At 40.0% G+C, this 14,361-nt stretch overlaps 1 protein-coding gene across 3 annotated transcripts; it reads right to left on the bottom strand.

Annotated features, from left to right (window-relative positions):
* Nucleotides 1-3,570: 3,570 nt before the first annotated feature.
* LOC133561543 (tapasin-related protein-like) lies at nucleotides 3,571-11,274 on the bottom strand. Of its 3 annotated transcripts, none has more exons than XM_061914888.1 (9): nucleotides 11,156-11,274; nucleotides 10,947-11,006; nucleotides 9,211-9,417; nucleotides 8,871-9,140; nucleotides 8,590-8,790; nucleotides 8,339-8,506; nucleotides 6,488-6,591; nucleotides 6,188-6,413; nucleotides 3,571-6,112 (listed from the first exon to the last, which is right to left on the bottom strand). In XM_061914888.1, exons 1-9 carry the CDS (start codon nucleotides 11,220-11,222, stop codon nucleotides 6,021-6,023), a joined length of 1,395 nt encoding a protein of 464 aa, XP_061770872.1. In that variant the 5' UTR covers nucleotides 11,223-11,274; the 3' UTR covers nucleotides 3,571-6,020. The 3 variants fall into 3 exon arrangements, with proteins under 3 accessions (XP_061770872.1, XP_061770871.1, XP_061770874.1); XM_061914887.1 differs by having other exon boundaries at nucleotides 10,947-11,009; nucleotides 11,156-11,252; XM_061914890.1 differs by having other exon boundaries at nucleotides 3,571-6,088; nucleotides 10,947-11,009; nucleotides 11,156-11,252.
* Between the last annotated feature and the right edge of the window lie 3,087 nt (nucleotides 11,275-14,361).

Genomic DNA, 14,361 nt, shown 5'->3' with positions numbered 1-14,361 from the left:
TTTGATTTTTACACAGATTTCACATTTGTGTTGCAGCAACAAGGGGGAGGATTGATTAAATTCAGCTTCTTCCAAAAAAACAGAAATGCTGATTATCGGTCCTGCTAGACACCGACCTTTATTTAGTAATACAACTTTAACATTTGACAACCAAACAATCAAACAAGGCCACTCGGTAAAGAATCTTGGTATTATTTTTGACCCAACTCTCTCCTTTGAGTCACACATTAAGAATGTTACTAAAACGGCCTTCTTTCATCTCCGTAATATCGCAAAAATTTGCTCGATTCTGTCCACTAAAGACGCTGGGATCATTATCCATGCGTTTGTTACGTCTCGTCTCGATTACTATAACGTATTATTTTCAGGTCTCCTCATGTCTAGCATTAAAAGATTACAGTTGGTACAAAATGCGGCTGCTAGACTTTTGACAAGAACAAGAAAGTTTGATCACATTACGCCTGTACTGTATATACCTTTATATACATATATACATACATATATACCTGTACTGTATATACCTTTATATACATATATACATACATATATACCTGTACGGTATACACCTTTATATACATATATACATACATATATACCTATACTGGCTCACCTGCACTGGCTTCCTGTGCACTTAAGATGTGACTTTAAAGTTTTACTACTTACGTATAAAATACTACACGGTCTAGCTCCATCCTATCTTGCCCATTGTATTGTACCATATGTCCCGGCAAGAAATCTGCCTTCAAAGGACTCCGGCTTATTAGTGATTCCTAGAGCCCAAAAAAAGTCTGCGGGCTATAGAGCGTTTTCTGTTCGGGCTCCAGTACTCTGGAATGCCCTCCCGGTAACAGTTCGAGATGCCACCTCAGTAGAAGCATTTAAGTCTCACCTTAAAACTCATTTGTATACTCTAGCCTTTAAATAGACCCCACTTTTTAAACCAGTTGATCTGCCGTTTCTTTTATTTTTCTCCTCTGTCCCACTGTGGAGGGCCATGTGGCCATGGATGAAGTACTGGCTGTCCAGAGTCGGGACCCAGGATGGACCGCTCGTCAAGAGTCGGGACCCAGGATGGACCGCTCATCCAGAGTCAGGACCCAGGATGGACCGCTCGCCTGTGTATTGACTGGGGACATCTCTGTGCTGCCGATCCGCCTCCGCTTGGGATGGTTTCCTGTTGGGTCCACTATGGACGGGACTATCACTACTGGGTTGGATCCACTTTGGACTGGACTCTCTTGGTTGTGTCGGATCCACTTTGGATTGAACTTTCACAGTATCATGTTTGACCCACTCGACATCCATTGCTTTCGGTTCGCTAGGGAGGGGGGGTTGCCCACATATGCGGTCCTCTCCAAGGTTTCTCATAGTCACTGTCACCAACGTCCCACTGGGTGTGAGTTTTCCTTGCCCTTATGTGGGCCTACCGAGGATGTTGTTGTGGTTTGTGCAGCCCTCCGAGATACTAGTGATTTAGCGCTATGTATTTAAACATTGATTGATTGATACTCCTTTTGGACATGTTAACTAACTGGTGCAAGTGTAAACAAGTGATGGACTTCAGTGTCATTTTTGTCAAAGTGGCTGTTTGCAAAGTTTAGCTTCTCATGTTAGCAATCATTGAACGTATAGCAACCTCTTGGCACATAATAGCGTCTTTTGCACGTATATACAAAAAGTCCTGTGTGACAGGAACATGGTTTGTAGTCAAATTTGTGTATTTTCAAAATTAAAAGAGACAGTCAAAATGTATGCGTGAAGAACAAACTCAAACATCAAGACTCAGTGGTTGTTTTTGAGTTTAGTGTTATAGTTCGTTATCTATACAGTGGGGCCAAAAAGTATTTAGTCAGCCAGCGATTGTGCAAGTTCTCCCACTTCAAATGATGACAGAGGTCTGTCATTTTCATCATAGGTACACTTCAACTGTGAGAGACAGAATGTGAAAAAAAATCACATTCTAGGAAATTTTAAAAATGTATTTCAAAATTATGGTGGAAAATAAGTATTTGGTCAACCATTCAAAGCTCTCACTGATGGAAGGAGGTTTTGGCTCAAAATCTCACGATACATGGCCCCATTCATTCTTTCCTTAACACGGATCAATCGTCCTGTCCCCTTAGCAGAAAAACAGCCCTAAAGCATGATGTTTCCACCCCCATGCTTCACAGTAGGTATGGTGTTCTTGGGATGCAACTCAGTATTCTTCTTCCTCCAAACACCACCAGTTGAGTTTATACCAAAATGGATACATGGATGATACAGCAGAGGATTGGGAGAATGTCATGTGGTCGGATGAAACCAAAATAGAACTATTTGATATAAATTCAACTCGTCGTTGTTGTACGGAATATGTACTGAACTGCGCAATCTACTAAAAAAAGTTTCAATCAATCAAAAAAAACAACTGCGCACACAACAGCTGTAAATATACTCCTCCCCTCTTAACTAGGCCCCCAAACAGGCCCCCCGCCCCACCTCCCGAAATCGGAGGTCTCAAGGTTGGCAAGTAAAAGTTGGCATAACTCTTATCTAAACTTGGAAATCTTAGTTAAGTCAACAACAGTAGTCAAAGTTCAACAAGAATATATGAGCTTGTTGAAGGTAAAAATACATAAAATTGAAGCATGAAATTTATTGTTGGTCCCACAAAAATAGAATAATTTGGTGAACAAGAAGATTCGAGTTGACATAACTCTTATCTCAACTTGTAAATCTTTGTTAAGTCAACAATAGTAGTCAAAAGTTGAGAGAACGCAAAAATCTTGTTGCATCATGTTGCCTTGAAAATTAGCGTTTTCTCAACTTTTTTTTTTTATATGAATTTATGATATATGAATTGGCTTTTGCATTTAATTATTATATGTACATTTTTTTATGCACACTATAAAAAAATCTATATTTTTTACAGTAAAAACTAGCAACTCAATCACCAGAATTGCACTATAAAATGCAGTGTTTTTTTCAACATATTACGGTAAAAGGAAAAACTTCACCATCGTTTTATTTTATTCTGGCGACTAAACTGCCAATTTTTCTACAGTTAAAAAAACTGTGATTCTGTTTTACCATGAACAGTAAAAATAGCAACCATAGATCTTACAGTAATAACACTGGCAGCTGAGTCGACCGAATTTCCCGTAAAAAAAAAAGGTGTAGGGTTTTTTCAAGTTATAGTAAAGTGTTGTAAAAAAAAAAACATCAGAAATTTTACAGTAAAATGTATTGTCATCTTTACAGTGTACAATTGGATTGATCCCCTGCTCTAAAACCATGAGTCAAGCAGAAATGTAAGTGTTTTAACAAAATAAAATGTTTGGAAAATATAATATTTTTTTTTTTCTGCAATATTGGATATTTAAGTTGAAAAGGTATGCAATGTCATGCAGTACCTGCATTTTTTCTGTTAAAATTGAAATAACAAATACATTTAGTAAGAAAAGATAAAGTACTTAATTGACACATATTATTTCCAGGCCTATGTGGACCACATAAAATGATGTGGCGGGCCAGATCTGGCTCCCCGGCCAAGAGTTTGACATTCCTGAAGTCTTACAATATTATTTAGCATTTGGGTACAAATATTGGGGTCTTTATTTAGCAAATGTTAATTATGCAAGCAAGTCATCACTTGTGATTAATCACGATTAATACAAATTCCAAAATATGATCAATCTGATTTTTTTGACAGCCCTACTTCAATACTTCTGATCATTAATCCAACACTGATAACAAGAGGTTTGCTCCAAAATGAGTTGCAGCTTGCACAGGCAGAAGAATACAGTGCATAAAGTACAATAACAAAGTACCTGAAGGACCATTTTCATTTGAAACACAATTTTATACAAGATATTTACGTCGGGGCAGAGTCGTGTGTAAAGGAAGTATGACCAACTAAAAAACAGGCGCCATGACTTCTACCAAGGACGTGTGCGGCTGTGCCCGGATGCATGCAACTGCTGTCGTTTTTCTTGCAAAATAAACCAAAATAATACGTCTATATATAGTTCGAAACATACTCTAGCTCAGTGGTTCTCAAATAGGGGTATGTGTACCCCTGGGGGTACTTGATGTTTTTTTTAAAATAGCAACAATTCAAAAATCCTTTATAAATACGTTTATTGAATAATACTTCAACAAAATGTGAATGTAAGTTCATAAACTGTGAAAAGAAATACAACAATGCAATATTCAGTGTTGACAGCTAGAGTTTTTGTGGACATGTTCCATAAATATTGATGTTAAAGATTTCTTTTTTTGTGAAGAAATGTTTAGAAGTAAGTTGATGAATCCAGATGGATCTCTATTACAATCCCCAAAGAGGGCACTTTAAGTTGATGATTACTTTCTGGGTAGAAATCTTTATTTATAATTGAATCATTTGTTTATTTTTCAACAAGTTTTTAGTTATTTTTATACATTTTTTTCCAAATAGTTCAAGAAAGACCACTAAAAATGAGCAATATTTTGCACCTTTATACAATTTAATAAATCAGAAACTGATGACATAGTGCTGTATTTTACTTCTTTATCTCTTTTTTCAACCAAAAATGCCTTGCTCTGATTAGGGGGTACTTGAATTAAATCACTGAAAAAAGGTTGAGAACCACGGCACTAGTGTGTGTGAAAAGCCGTAGCTATTAAGTGATTGGGCCTTTAAGGCATGCCCCCAATATTGTTGTCTGGGTGGAAATTGGGAGAAATTCCGGAGAATGGTTGCCCCGGGAGATTTTCGAGAGGGGAACTGAAATTCGGGAGTCTCCCTGGAAAATCGGGAGGGTTGGCAAGTATGACTGGGAGACGCAACTGCTATGTACTTCTCCCTACGTCCGTGTACCACTCTGTACTGCGGCGTTTTAAAAAGTCATACATTTTACTTTGTGAAACAGATACAGATAATTTCCGATATTACATTTTAAAGCACTTATCAGCCGATAATATCAGCTGTCCGATATTATCGGACATCTCTACTTTCGGCCAATCATTGATGAGATCGCCTGAAACCGAGTTGGCCAAACTCTTTTTATACACCACTCTGTGTAAGGGTGCTCGTTCCATCTTTACTTCAGTTTAGGAGTCATTGGCCTGGAAAATGTTGAAGAACCCTGCACTAATGGCAACATAAGCTAGCCCAGTGGTTCTCAAATGGGGGTACGCGTACCCCTGGGGGTACTTGAAGGTATGCCAAGGGGTACGTGAGGTTTTATTTTTAAATATTCTAAAAATAGCAACAATTCAAAAGACCTTCATAAATATATTTATTGAATAATACTTCAGCAAAATATGAATGTAAGTTCATAAACTGTGAAAAGAAATGCAACAATGCAATATTCAGTGTTGACAGCTAGATTTTTTTTTGTGGACATGTTCCATAAATATTGATGTTAAAGATTTCTTTTTTTGTGAAGAAAAGTTCAGAATTAAATTCATGAATCCAGATGGATCTCTATTACAATCCCCAAAGAGGGCACTTTAAGTTGATGATTACTTCTATGTGTAGAAATCTTTATTTAGAATTGAATCACTTGTTTATTTTTCAACAAGTTTTTAGTTATTTTTATATCTTTTTTTCCAAATAGTTCAAGAAAGACCACTACAAATGAGCAATATTTTGCACTGTTATACAATTTAATCAATCAGAAACTGATGACATAGTGCTGTATTTTACTTCTTTATCTCTTTTTTTTTAACCAAAAATGCTTTGCTCTGATTAGGGGGTACTTGAATTAAAAAAATGTCCAAAGGGGGTACATCACTGAAAAAAGGTTGAGAACCACTGAGCTAGCCGATGGTGTTGTCTTTTTTTTTTTTTTTTATTCACTTTAAACAAGTTGCAAACAGCTCCTTGAAGAATGTTCAAAATAAACTAAACCATTGATAGAAACACAACTTAATTGACACAACAAAATAATTCATTGACTTATTTAAACGCAAATAATAGTGCAAAAAAACACAACGACCAAAGTCTGAGTTGAATTAAAGTAAATAGTAATGAAGTCACAGAGTGACCTGTGATCTACCTATTTGAGGAGCTGGTAGAAGAAGAGCACAGTGACAAACAGGAAGCACAGCACCCACCAGTAGTCAGCTGTAGAATGACAAGAGAGTACGGCTATTAAACAACATTTAGTGATATTTCTAATGTCAATTGATGTGGACATTCAAACAAGAAATAGGTCAGAAGTACCTGGTTCTTGGTGTTCTACCAGTAGACTAACAACGAGAGGAGCATCCAGAGCTTGGTGTGACACCTTGCAGATGATTTCCGTTCCGTTGGCGACGCTGGCGGGCACGCTGAGGCGGGACGAGAGGGTGTAGGTGCCGTTGCCGTGCTTCCGGTGGCTGGACAGCGAGCCCTGGTCGGGGAAGAGGGTGGGCTCCTTGTCTGTCGGCGAGCGTGACAACCACTCCACCTGCGAGGTAAATACCACCACGTGAAGTGCTGCATGTCGGCCAGGTGCGGGCTTTTTAAAGTGTGCTGACGGACCTGAGCATCCAGAGGGAAGTAGTTACTGCAATGGCACCTTATAGTCTGGGCGACGCCCCCCTTTAAAACCAGCTTCGTCTCTGAGAGTGAAACGATGGGGGGTTCTAGAAAGAAGGGCGAGATAGAGAAATATACATATATATATATATATATATATATATATATATATATGATTTGCAAATCCTTTTCAACCCATTTTCAGTTGAATATGCTAAAAAGACAACATATTTGATGTTCAAACTGATAAACTTTTTTTTTTTCCAAATAATCATTAACTGTAAAAAAAAAAGTGCGGGTACTTTCCTGGCCCGCCTGCAGGCCAGACCTGTCTGCCATCGAAAATGTGTGGCGCAATATGAAGCGTAAAATACGTCAGCGGAGACCCTGGACTGTTGAACTACTGAAACTCTACATAAAACAAGAATGGGAAAGAATTCCACTTTGTAAGCTTCAACAATTAGTTTCCTCAGTTCCCAAACGTTTATTGAGTGTTGTTAAAAGAAAAGGTGATGTAACACAGTGGTGAACATGCCCTTTCCCAACTACTTTGGCACGTGTTGCAGCCATGAAATTTTAAGTTAATTATTATTTGCAAAAAAAAAAATGTATGAGTTTGAACATCAAATATCTTGTCTTTGTAGTGCATTCAATTGAATATGGGTTGAAAAGGATTTGCAAATCATTTTATTCCGTTTATGTTTGTACATATAACACAATTTCCCAACTCATATGGAAACGGGATTTGTACATATAGTATATACACATATATATGTATACATATATATATATATATATATATATATATATATATATATACATATATATATATATATATATATATATATATATATATATATATATATATATGTATATATATATATATACATACATATATATATATATATATATGTATATATATATATATACATACATATATGTATGTATGTATATATATATACATGTATATATATATACATACATATATATATATATATATATACATACATACATATATATATGTATATATATATATATACATACATACATATATATAAACACACATATATATATATATATATAAACACACACACACACATATATATATATGTGTTTATATATATGTATGTATATATGTATATATATATATACATACATATATATACTGTATATACATATATATACATATATATATATATATACATATATATACTGTATATACATATATATACACACATATATATATATATATATATACATATATATATATTTTAATTTTTTATTTTTTTATTTTTACTTGGGACTTCCCATGGACCCCCTGGTATAAAACCTACTGTATCTGTCCATTCACATACAGGCAACTACAACACCGGTTTGTCCATCCACACATTCAAATACTTACCACCTATGTTCATTCACATACACACAATCTATAAATGATAAAATGGTAAATGGGTTGTACTTGTATAGCGCTTTTCTACCTTCAAGGTACTCAAAGCGCTTTGACACTACTTCCACATTTACCCATTCACACACACATTCACACACTGATGGAGGGAGCTGCCATGCAAGGCGCCAACTAGCACCCATCAGGAGCAAGGGTGAAGTGTCTTGCTCAGGACACAACGGACGTGACGAGGTTGGTTCTAGGTGGGATTTGAACCAGGGACCCTCGGGTTGCGCACGGCCACTCTCCCACTGCACAACGCCGTCCCTATAAACATCTGTCCGTCCATTCACACAATGTAAACATTTGCCTGCCTCGTCACGTACACAAATACTGTAACCATAGGTTTGTCCATTCACACACACGCACAATATAGGGTAACAAGGTCCAATGCATGTGAAATTTACCAAATATCTGGAGATTGACCACTTGCTGGGCGTGGAAGTGACCTAAAAACACAGAGCAGATGAAGGCGCCCACATCCGACACCTTTAAATTCTTCAAGGTCAAAGACGTGTCTCCTTGACCAACAACCCGGGCAGCATCCATGCTCGATTCCCCTCTGTCATTATGCACTGAGAACAGAAACACAGCACAATCCTCAGCATGGTGCCTACGTTCTGAGACAAATGCTGACCTTAACGCCACGCGCACTTACCCTCTGTGCTCCCTTCTGAATCGTTGAGCTTTGTTTTCATCGTGTAGATTTTCTGGCCTGTTCCCCGATACTGCTGTCGCCATTCAACGCGCACTTCCTCGTCAGGCGATGCCTCTAAATACTTGAAACCACAGCTGAGGAGGCAATCGGCTTTCAGAGGGCCAGATGGAGCCTTAGCAGTGGAAAACACCAGAAAGGACACTGAGGAGGTAGAGGGACAAAGAGGTCTTAGAGCAGCTTTAACACTAAACCGTTGTGTTTGGGTAATAACTGTGCCTCACACTCAGTTAGCAGCGTTCCAGCATGGCTCATAGGTAGGCCCAGTGCGGTTTGCATCACGGTCATCTGGTCCGCTACCACAGGCAAGGTGTGGAGGATCAACATAGCGCTGAAGTCCACACCTTTCACATCGATGGACACCATGAAATAGCTGGTTCCTGACTCTGTCTTTAAACCGCGGGGGTTATAAGCGGTTATTTCGCACATCACCTCCTGCTCGTTGCAGTCGGCGTGGAGCAACAACTCCGCGTTGGGGATTTCCCAGGCTGGCGCTGCCACGGACAGAGGGGGAAACGTCAGAAGAGGAGACATTTTTTTTCTGGTGGGGAAGAGGGAAATAACCTTTGGACTCGAACAGAAGGTCGGATGGATCCGGCTGGAAGGGTGGAACAAATGGTGTGAGCGCTGCCAGCGATTCATCATTGGACGCAATGGAGACGTCTCGCAAGATGAGGGTAGCTGGCGATCTGGTGAAGCCAGAATCCCCTTGCCCTCTGACTGAGTCCCCAATGAACTCGCAGGACAGGACCACGTCAGCAACCCCGGACGCTGCGCATCACAGTTCGAATAGAAAATCCAAGAAAAGAAGCAAGGTTATTATTCTAGGGACAGGGATTTGTTTTACAGACTAAAAACTACAACCACAACACAGTCCTCGGGATACTAGCTGTCTCCTGGCTTTTTGTTATTCTGTAGGTCAGTGGTTCTCAAATGGGGGTACGCGTACCCCTGGAGGTACTTGAAAATATACCAAGGGGTACGTGAGATTTAAAAAAATATATTCTAAAAATAGCAACAATTCAAATATCCTTTATAAATATACAGTGGGGCAAACAAGTATTTAGTCAGCCAGCGATTGTGTAAGTTCTCCCACTTCAAATGATGACAGAGGTCTGTAATTTTCATCATAGGTACACTTCAACTGGGAGAGACAGAATGTGAAAAAAAAATGCAGGAATTCACATTGTAGGAATTTTAAAGAATTTATTTGTAAATGATGGTGGAAAATAAGTATTTGGTCAAGCATTCAAACCCCTTACTGATGGAAGGAGGTTTTGGCTCCAAATCTCACGATACATGGCCCCATTCATTCTTTCCTTGACACGCATCATTCGTCCTGTCCCCTTAGCAGAAAAACAGCCCCAAAGCATGATGTTTCCACCCCCATGCTTCACAGTAGGTGTGGTGTTCTTGGGATGCAACTCTGTATTCTTCTTCCTCCAAACACGACGGCTAATTGTAAACCCCAGTGGTTTATCCTTATATATCAAATATAGGAGACTCTGCTTCCTGGCTTTGGAGCACTTACAAAAGTATTCTTCTTCCTCCAAACACGACGAGTTGAGTTTATACAAAAAAGTTATATTTTGGTTTCATCTGACCACATGACATTCTCCCAATCCTATGCTGTATCATCCATGTATCCATTTTGGTATAAACTCAATTTAAAGAGTCGAAATTGAAGATAAACTCAACAATACAATATAAAAATGTAAATTTATATATTGTATTGGTTTTGAAAATGGCCCCCACATGCTTTGTTTTTCAGTAAGTGGCCCTCAGTGTAAATAGATTAGGCCCCCCTGGTTTAGCTGTTTCTGCATGTTTCAATAAGAGGGTGTTGTTGTGGTTTTAATAATTGATAGATTGATTGATTGATTGAAACTTGTATTAGTAGATTGCACAGTACAGTACATATTCCGTACAATTGACCACTAAATGGTAACACCCGAATACGTTTTTCAACTTGTTTAGGTCGGGGTCCACGTTAATTATTCATTTGCTTATCATGTATACATAAAATCCAAAACATGTGTTTGAATACATTTAGGTTTTAATCAAATAGTATTTATTATTAAATATCATTGTTTCACACAAACAAAAACAGCGAAAAAAAGAAAATGACATGCATTGAATTAGTTCACGTACGCTCCTTCAAGCCACGCCCCCTAATCCCAAGCCCCGCCTCGGAAATCCAAATTACGTCCATGCACGGAACAAAATAACTCGCACGCCGAGGTACAACTCTAATAAGTTTATTACATATACATTTTTTTTTATGAAACACAAGTGCTTACCACACACGCAGGTCGTGAAGAGTCCGAACAAAATGACTCCTGTCACCATCCCGGAAGTCTCTTCTTGGACAAATGAAACAGATCACGTTCAAATCTACTTTCATTTTTGACTTGAACAAAAAACTACATCAAGTTAAGACAGAAATACACTCAAACTATTCCACACACTCACAATGTCACAATAGTACAGTTCGTTAGTAATTACTAACCTTCTTGTGACAAGAAGAGACACTTTAAAAACGTTGACTCTTCTGTGCAGCTCGACGGGTGACGCATGCGCAAAGCAAGCAGTGTTCGGAGTGAAAACGAAAGTGAAGCCTGCTGCCTCAGAGGTTGTTTTGGAGACGAGTACAAGGCACTTTTAGGTTAGAGCTTCGGAGTGGAGGATTTTTAAGAAAGGTGAGTATAGTATGTGTTCTATTCATTAAATTATAATTTTTTATTTACTTTTATTTGACTTTTGTCAAGATATACATTTTTGTGTTTTGGTAATGAGAAAATATTTATACGTTGAATATTATTTTTCTCATGTTATTTTAATATTATATTTGAAAAATGTATACATTCTCATTTGCTATGTATTTTGACTTTGAAGAGTTGTATTTTGTTAAGATTTCATTAAATTTTGATACACAGATGGTACACTTTTGCAATTCCATTGCCAAAGGGAGGACTTTTCTGGGCCGACAGCTAGAATTTACATCAGGGGTCACCAACCTTTTTGAAACCAAGACCTACTTCTTGGGTACTGATTAATGCGAAGGGCTACCAGTTTGATACACACTTAAATAAATTGCCAAAAATAGCCAATTTGCTCAATTTACCTTTAATATATATATATATCAATGGGTATTTCTGTCTGTCATTCCGTCGTACATTTTTTTTCCTTTTACAGAAGGTTTTTTTGTAGAGAATAAATGATGAAAAAAACACTTAATTGAACGGTTTAAAAGAGGAGAAAACACGAAAAAAAAAGAAAATTAAATTTTGAAACATATAGTTTATCTTCAATTTCGACTCTTTAAAATTCAAAATTCAACTGAAAAAACATTAAAAAAGAATTTATGGAACATCATTAGTAATTTTTCCTGATTAAGATTCATTCTAGAATTTTGATGACATGTTTTAAATAGGTTAAAATCCAATCTGCACTTTGTTAGAATATATAACAAATTGGACCAAGCTATATTTCTAACAAAGACAATTCAATATTTCTTCTAGATTTTCCAGAACATCCATCCATCCATCCATATTCTTTCGTTTATCCGAGGTCGGGTCGCGGGGGTAACAGCCTAAGCAGGGAAACCCAGACTTCCCTCTCCCCAGCCACTTCGTCTAGCTCTTCCCGGGGGATCCCGAGGCGTTCCCAGGCCAGCCGGGAGACACAGTCTTTCCAACGTGTCCTGGGTCTTCCCCGTGGCCTCCTACCGGTTGGACGTGCCCTAAACACCTCCCTAGGGAGGCGTTCGGGTGGCATCCTGACCAGATGCCCGAACCACCTCATCTGGCTCCTCTCCATGTGGAGGAGCAGGGGCTTTACTTTGAGTTCCTCCCGGATGGCAGAGCTTCTCACCCTATCTCTAAGGGAGAGACCCGCCACACGGCGGAGGAAACTCATTTCGGCCGCTTGTACCCGTGATCTTATCCTTTCGGTCATAACCCAAAGCTCATGACCATAGGTGAGGATGGGAACGTAGATCGACCGGTAAATTGAGAGCTTTGCCTTCCGGCTCAGCTCCTTCTTCACCACAACGGATCGGTACAACGTCCGCATTACTGAAGACGCCGCACCGATCCGCCTGTCGATCTCACGATCCACTCTTCCCCCACTCGTGAACAAGACTCCTAGGTACTTGAACTCCTCCGCTTGGGGCAGGGTCTCCTCCCCAACCCGGAGATGGCATTCCACCCTTTTCCGGGCGAGAACCATGGACTCGGACTTGGAGGTGCTGATTCTCATTCCGGTCGCTTCACACTCGGCTGCGAACCGATCCAGTGAGAGCTGAAGATCCCGGTCAGATGAAGCCATCAGGACCACATCATCTGCAAAAAGCAGAGACCTAATCCCGCGGCCACCAAACCGGAACCCCTCAACGCCTTGACTGCGCCTAGAAATTCTGTCCATAAAAGTTATGAACAGAATGGGTGACAAAGGGCAGCCTTGGCGGAGTCCAACCCTCACTGGAAATGTGTTCGACTTACTGCCGGCAATGCGGACCAAGCTCTGGCACTGATCGTAGAGGGAGCGGACCGCCACAATCAGACAGTCCGATACCCCATACTCTCTGAGCACTCCCCACAGGACTTCCCGAGGGACACGGTCGAATGCCTTCTCCAAGTCCACGAAGCACATGTAGACTGGTTGGGCAAACTCCCATGCACCCTCAAGAACCCTGCCGAGAGTATAGAGCTGGTCCACAGTTCCACGACCAGGACGAAAACCACATTGTTCCTCCTGAATCCGAGGTTCGACTATCCGACGTAGCCTCCTCTCCAGTACACCTGAATAAACCTTACCGGGAAGGCTGAGGAGTGTGATCCCACGATAGTTGGAACACACCCTCCGGTCCCCCTTCTTAAAAAGAGGAACCACCACCCCGGTCTGCCAATCCAGAGATACCGCCCCCGATGTCCACGCGATGCTGCAGAGTCTTGTCAACCAAGACAGCCCCACAGCATCCAGAGCCTTAAGGAACTCCGGGCGGACCTCATCCACTCCTGGGGCCTTGCCACCGAGGAGCTTTTTAACTACCTCAGCAACCTCAGCCCCAGAAATAGGAGAGTCCACCACAGATTCCCCGGGAACTGCTTCCTCATAAGAAGACGTGTTGGTGGGATTGAGGAGGTCTTCGAAGTATTCCCTCCACCTATCCACAACATCTGCAGTCGAGGTCAGCAGAACACCATCCGCACCATACACAGTGTTGATAGTGTACTGCTTCCCCTTCCTGAGGTGGCGGACGGTGGTCCAGAATCGCTTCGAAGCTGTCCGGAAGTCGTTTTCCATGGCTTCCCCGAACTCCTCCCATGTCCGAGTTTTTGCCTCTGCGACCGCTGAAGCTGCACACCGCTTGGCCTGTCGGTACCTGTCCACTGCCTCCAGAGTCGTATGAGCCAAAAGGACCCGAACAAAACAAAAGGACCAGAACAAAAATTTTAAAAGAAATTCAAAAGACTGTGAAATAAGATTCAAATTTGATTCTACAGATTTTCTATATTTGCCAGAATATTTTTTTTGAATTTTAATCATAATAAGTTTGAAGAAATATTTCAAAAATATTCTTCGTCGAAAAAACAGAAGCTAAAATGAAGAATTAAATCAAATTTGTACCCCGCCTTCCGCCCGATTGTAGCTGAGATAGGCGCCAGTGCCCCCCGCGACCCCGAAAGGGAATAAGCGGTAGAAAATGGATGG

This window comes from Nerophis ophidion, linkage group LG11 (genome assembly GCF_033978795.1).
Source record: "Nerophis ophidion isolate RoL-2023_Sa linkage group LG11, RoL_Noph_v1.0, whole genome shotgun sequence".
Lineage (NCBI taxonomy): Eukaryota > Metazoa > Chordata > Actinopteri > Syngnathiformes > Syngnathidae > Nerophis > Nerophis ophidion.
This window is presented reverse-complemented; position numbering and strand designations above follow the sequence as displayed.

Excerpts from the sequence above, each read along its gene's own strand:
- LOC133561543 (XM_061914887.1), bottom strand. The coding sequence starts at position 11,222 with ATGCGTCACCCGTCGAGCTGCACAGAAGAGTCAACGTTTTTAAAGTGT. Across the intron at positions 9,141-9,210 it reads CCTTCTGTTCGAGTCCAAAG|CGCCAGCCTGGGAAATCCCC; the intron begins GTTATTTCCCTC and ends TGTCCGTGGCAG. Across the intron at positions 8,791-8,870 it reads TGGAACGCTGCTAACTGAGT|TGTCCTTTCTGGTGTTTTCC; the intron begins GTGAGGCACAGT and ends CTACCTCCTCAG.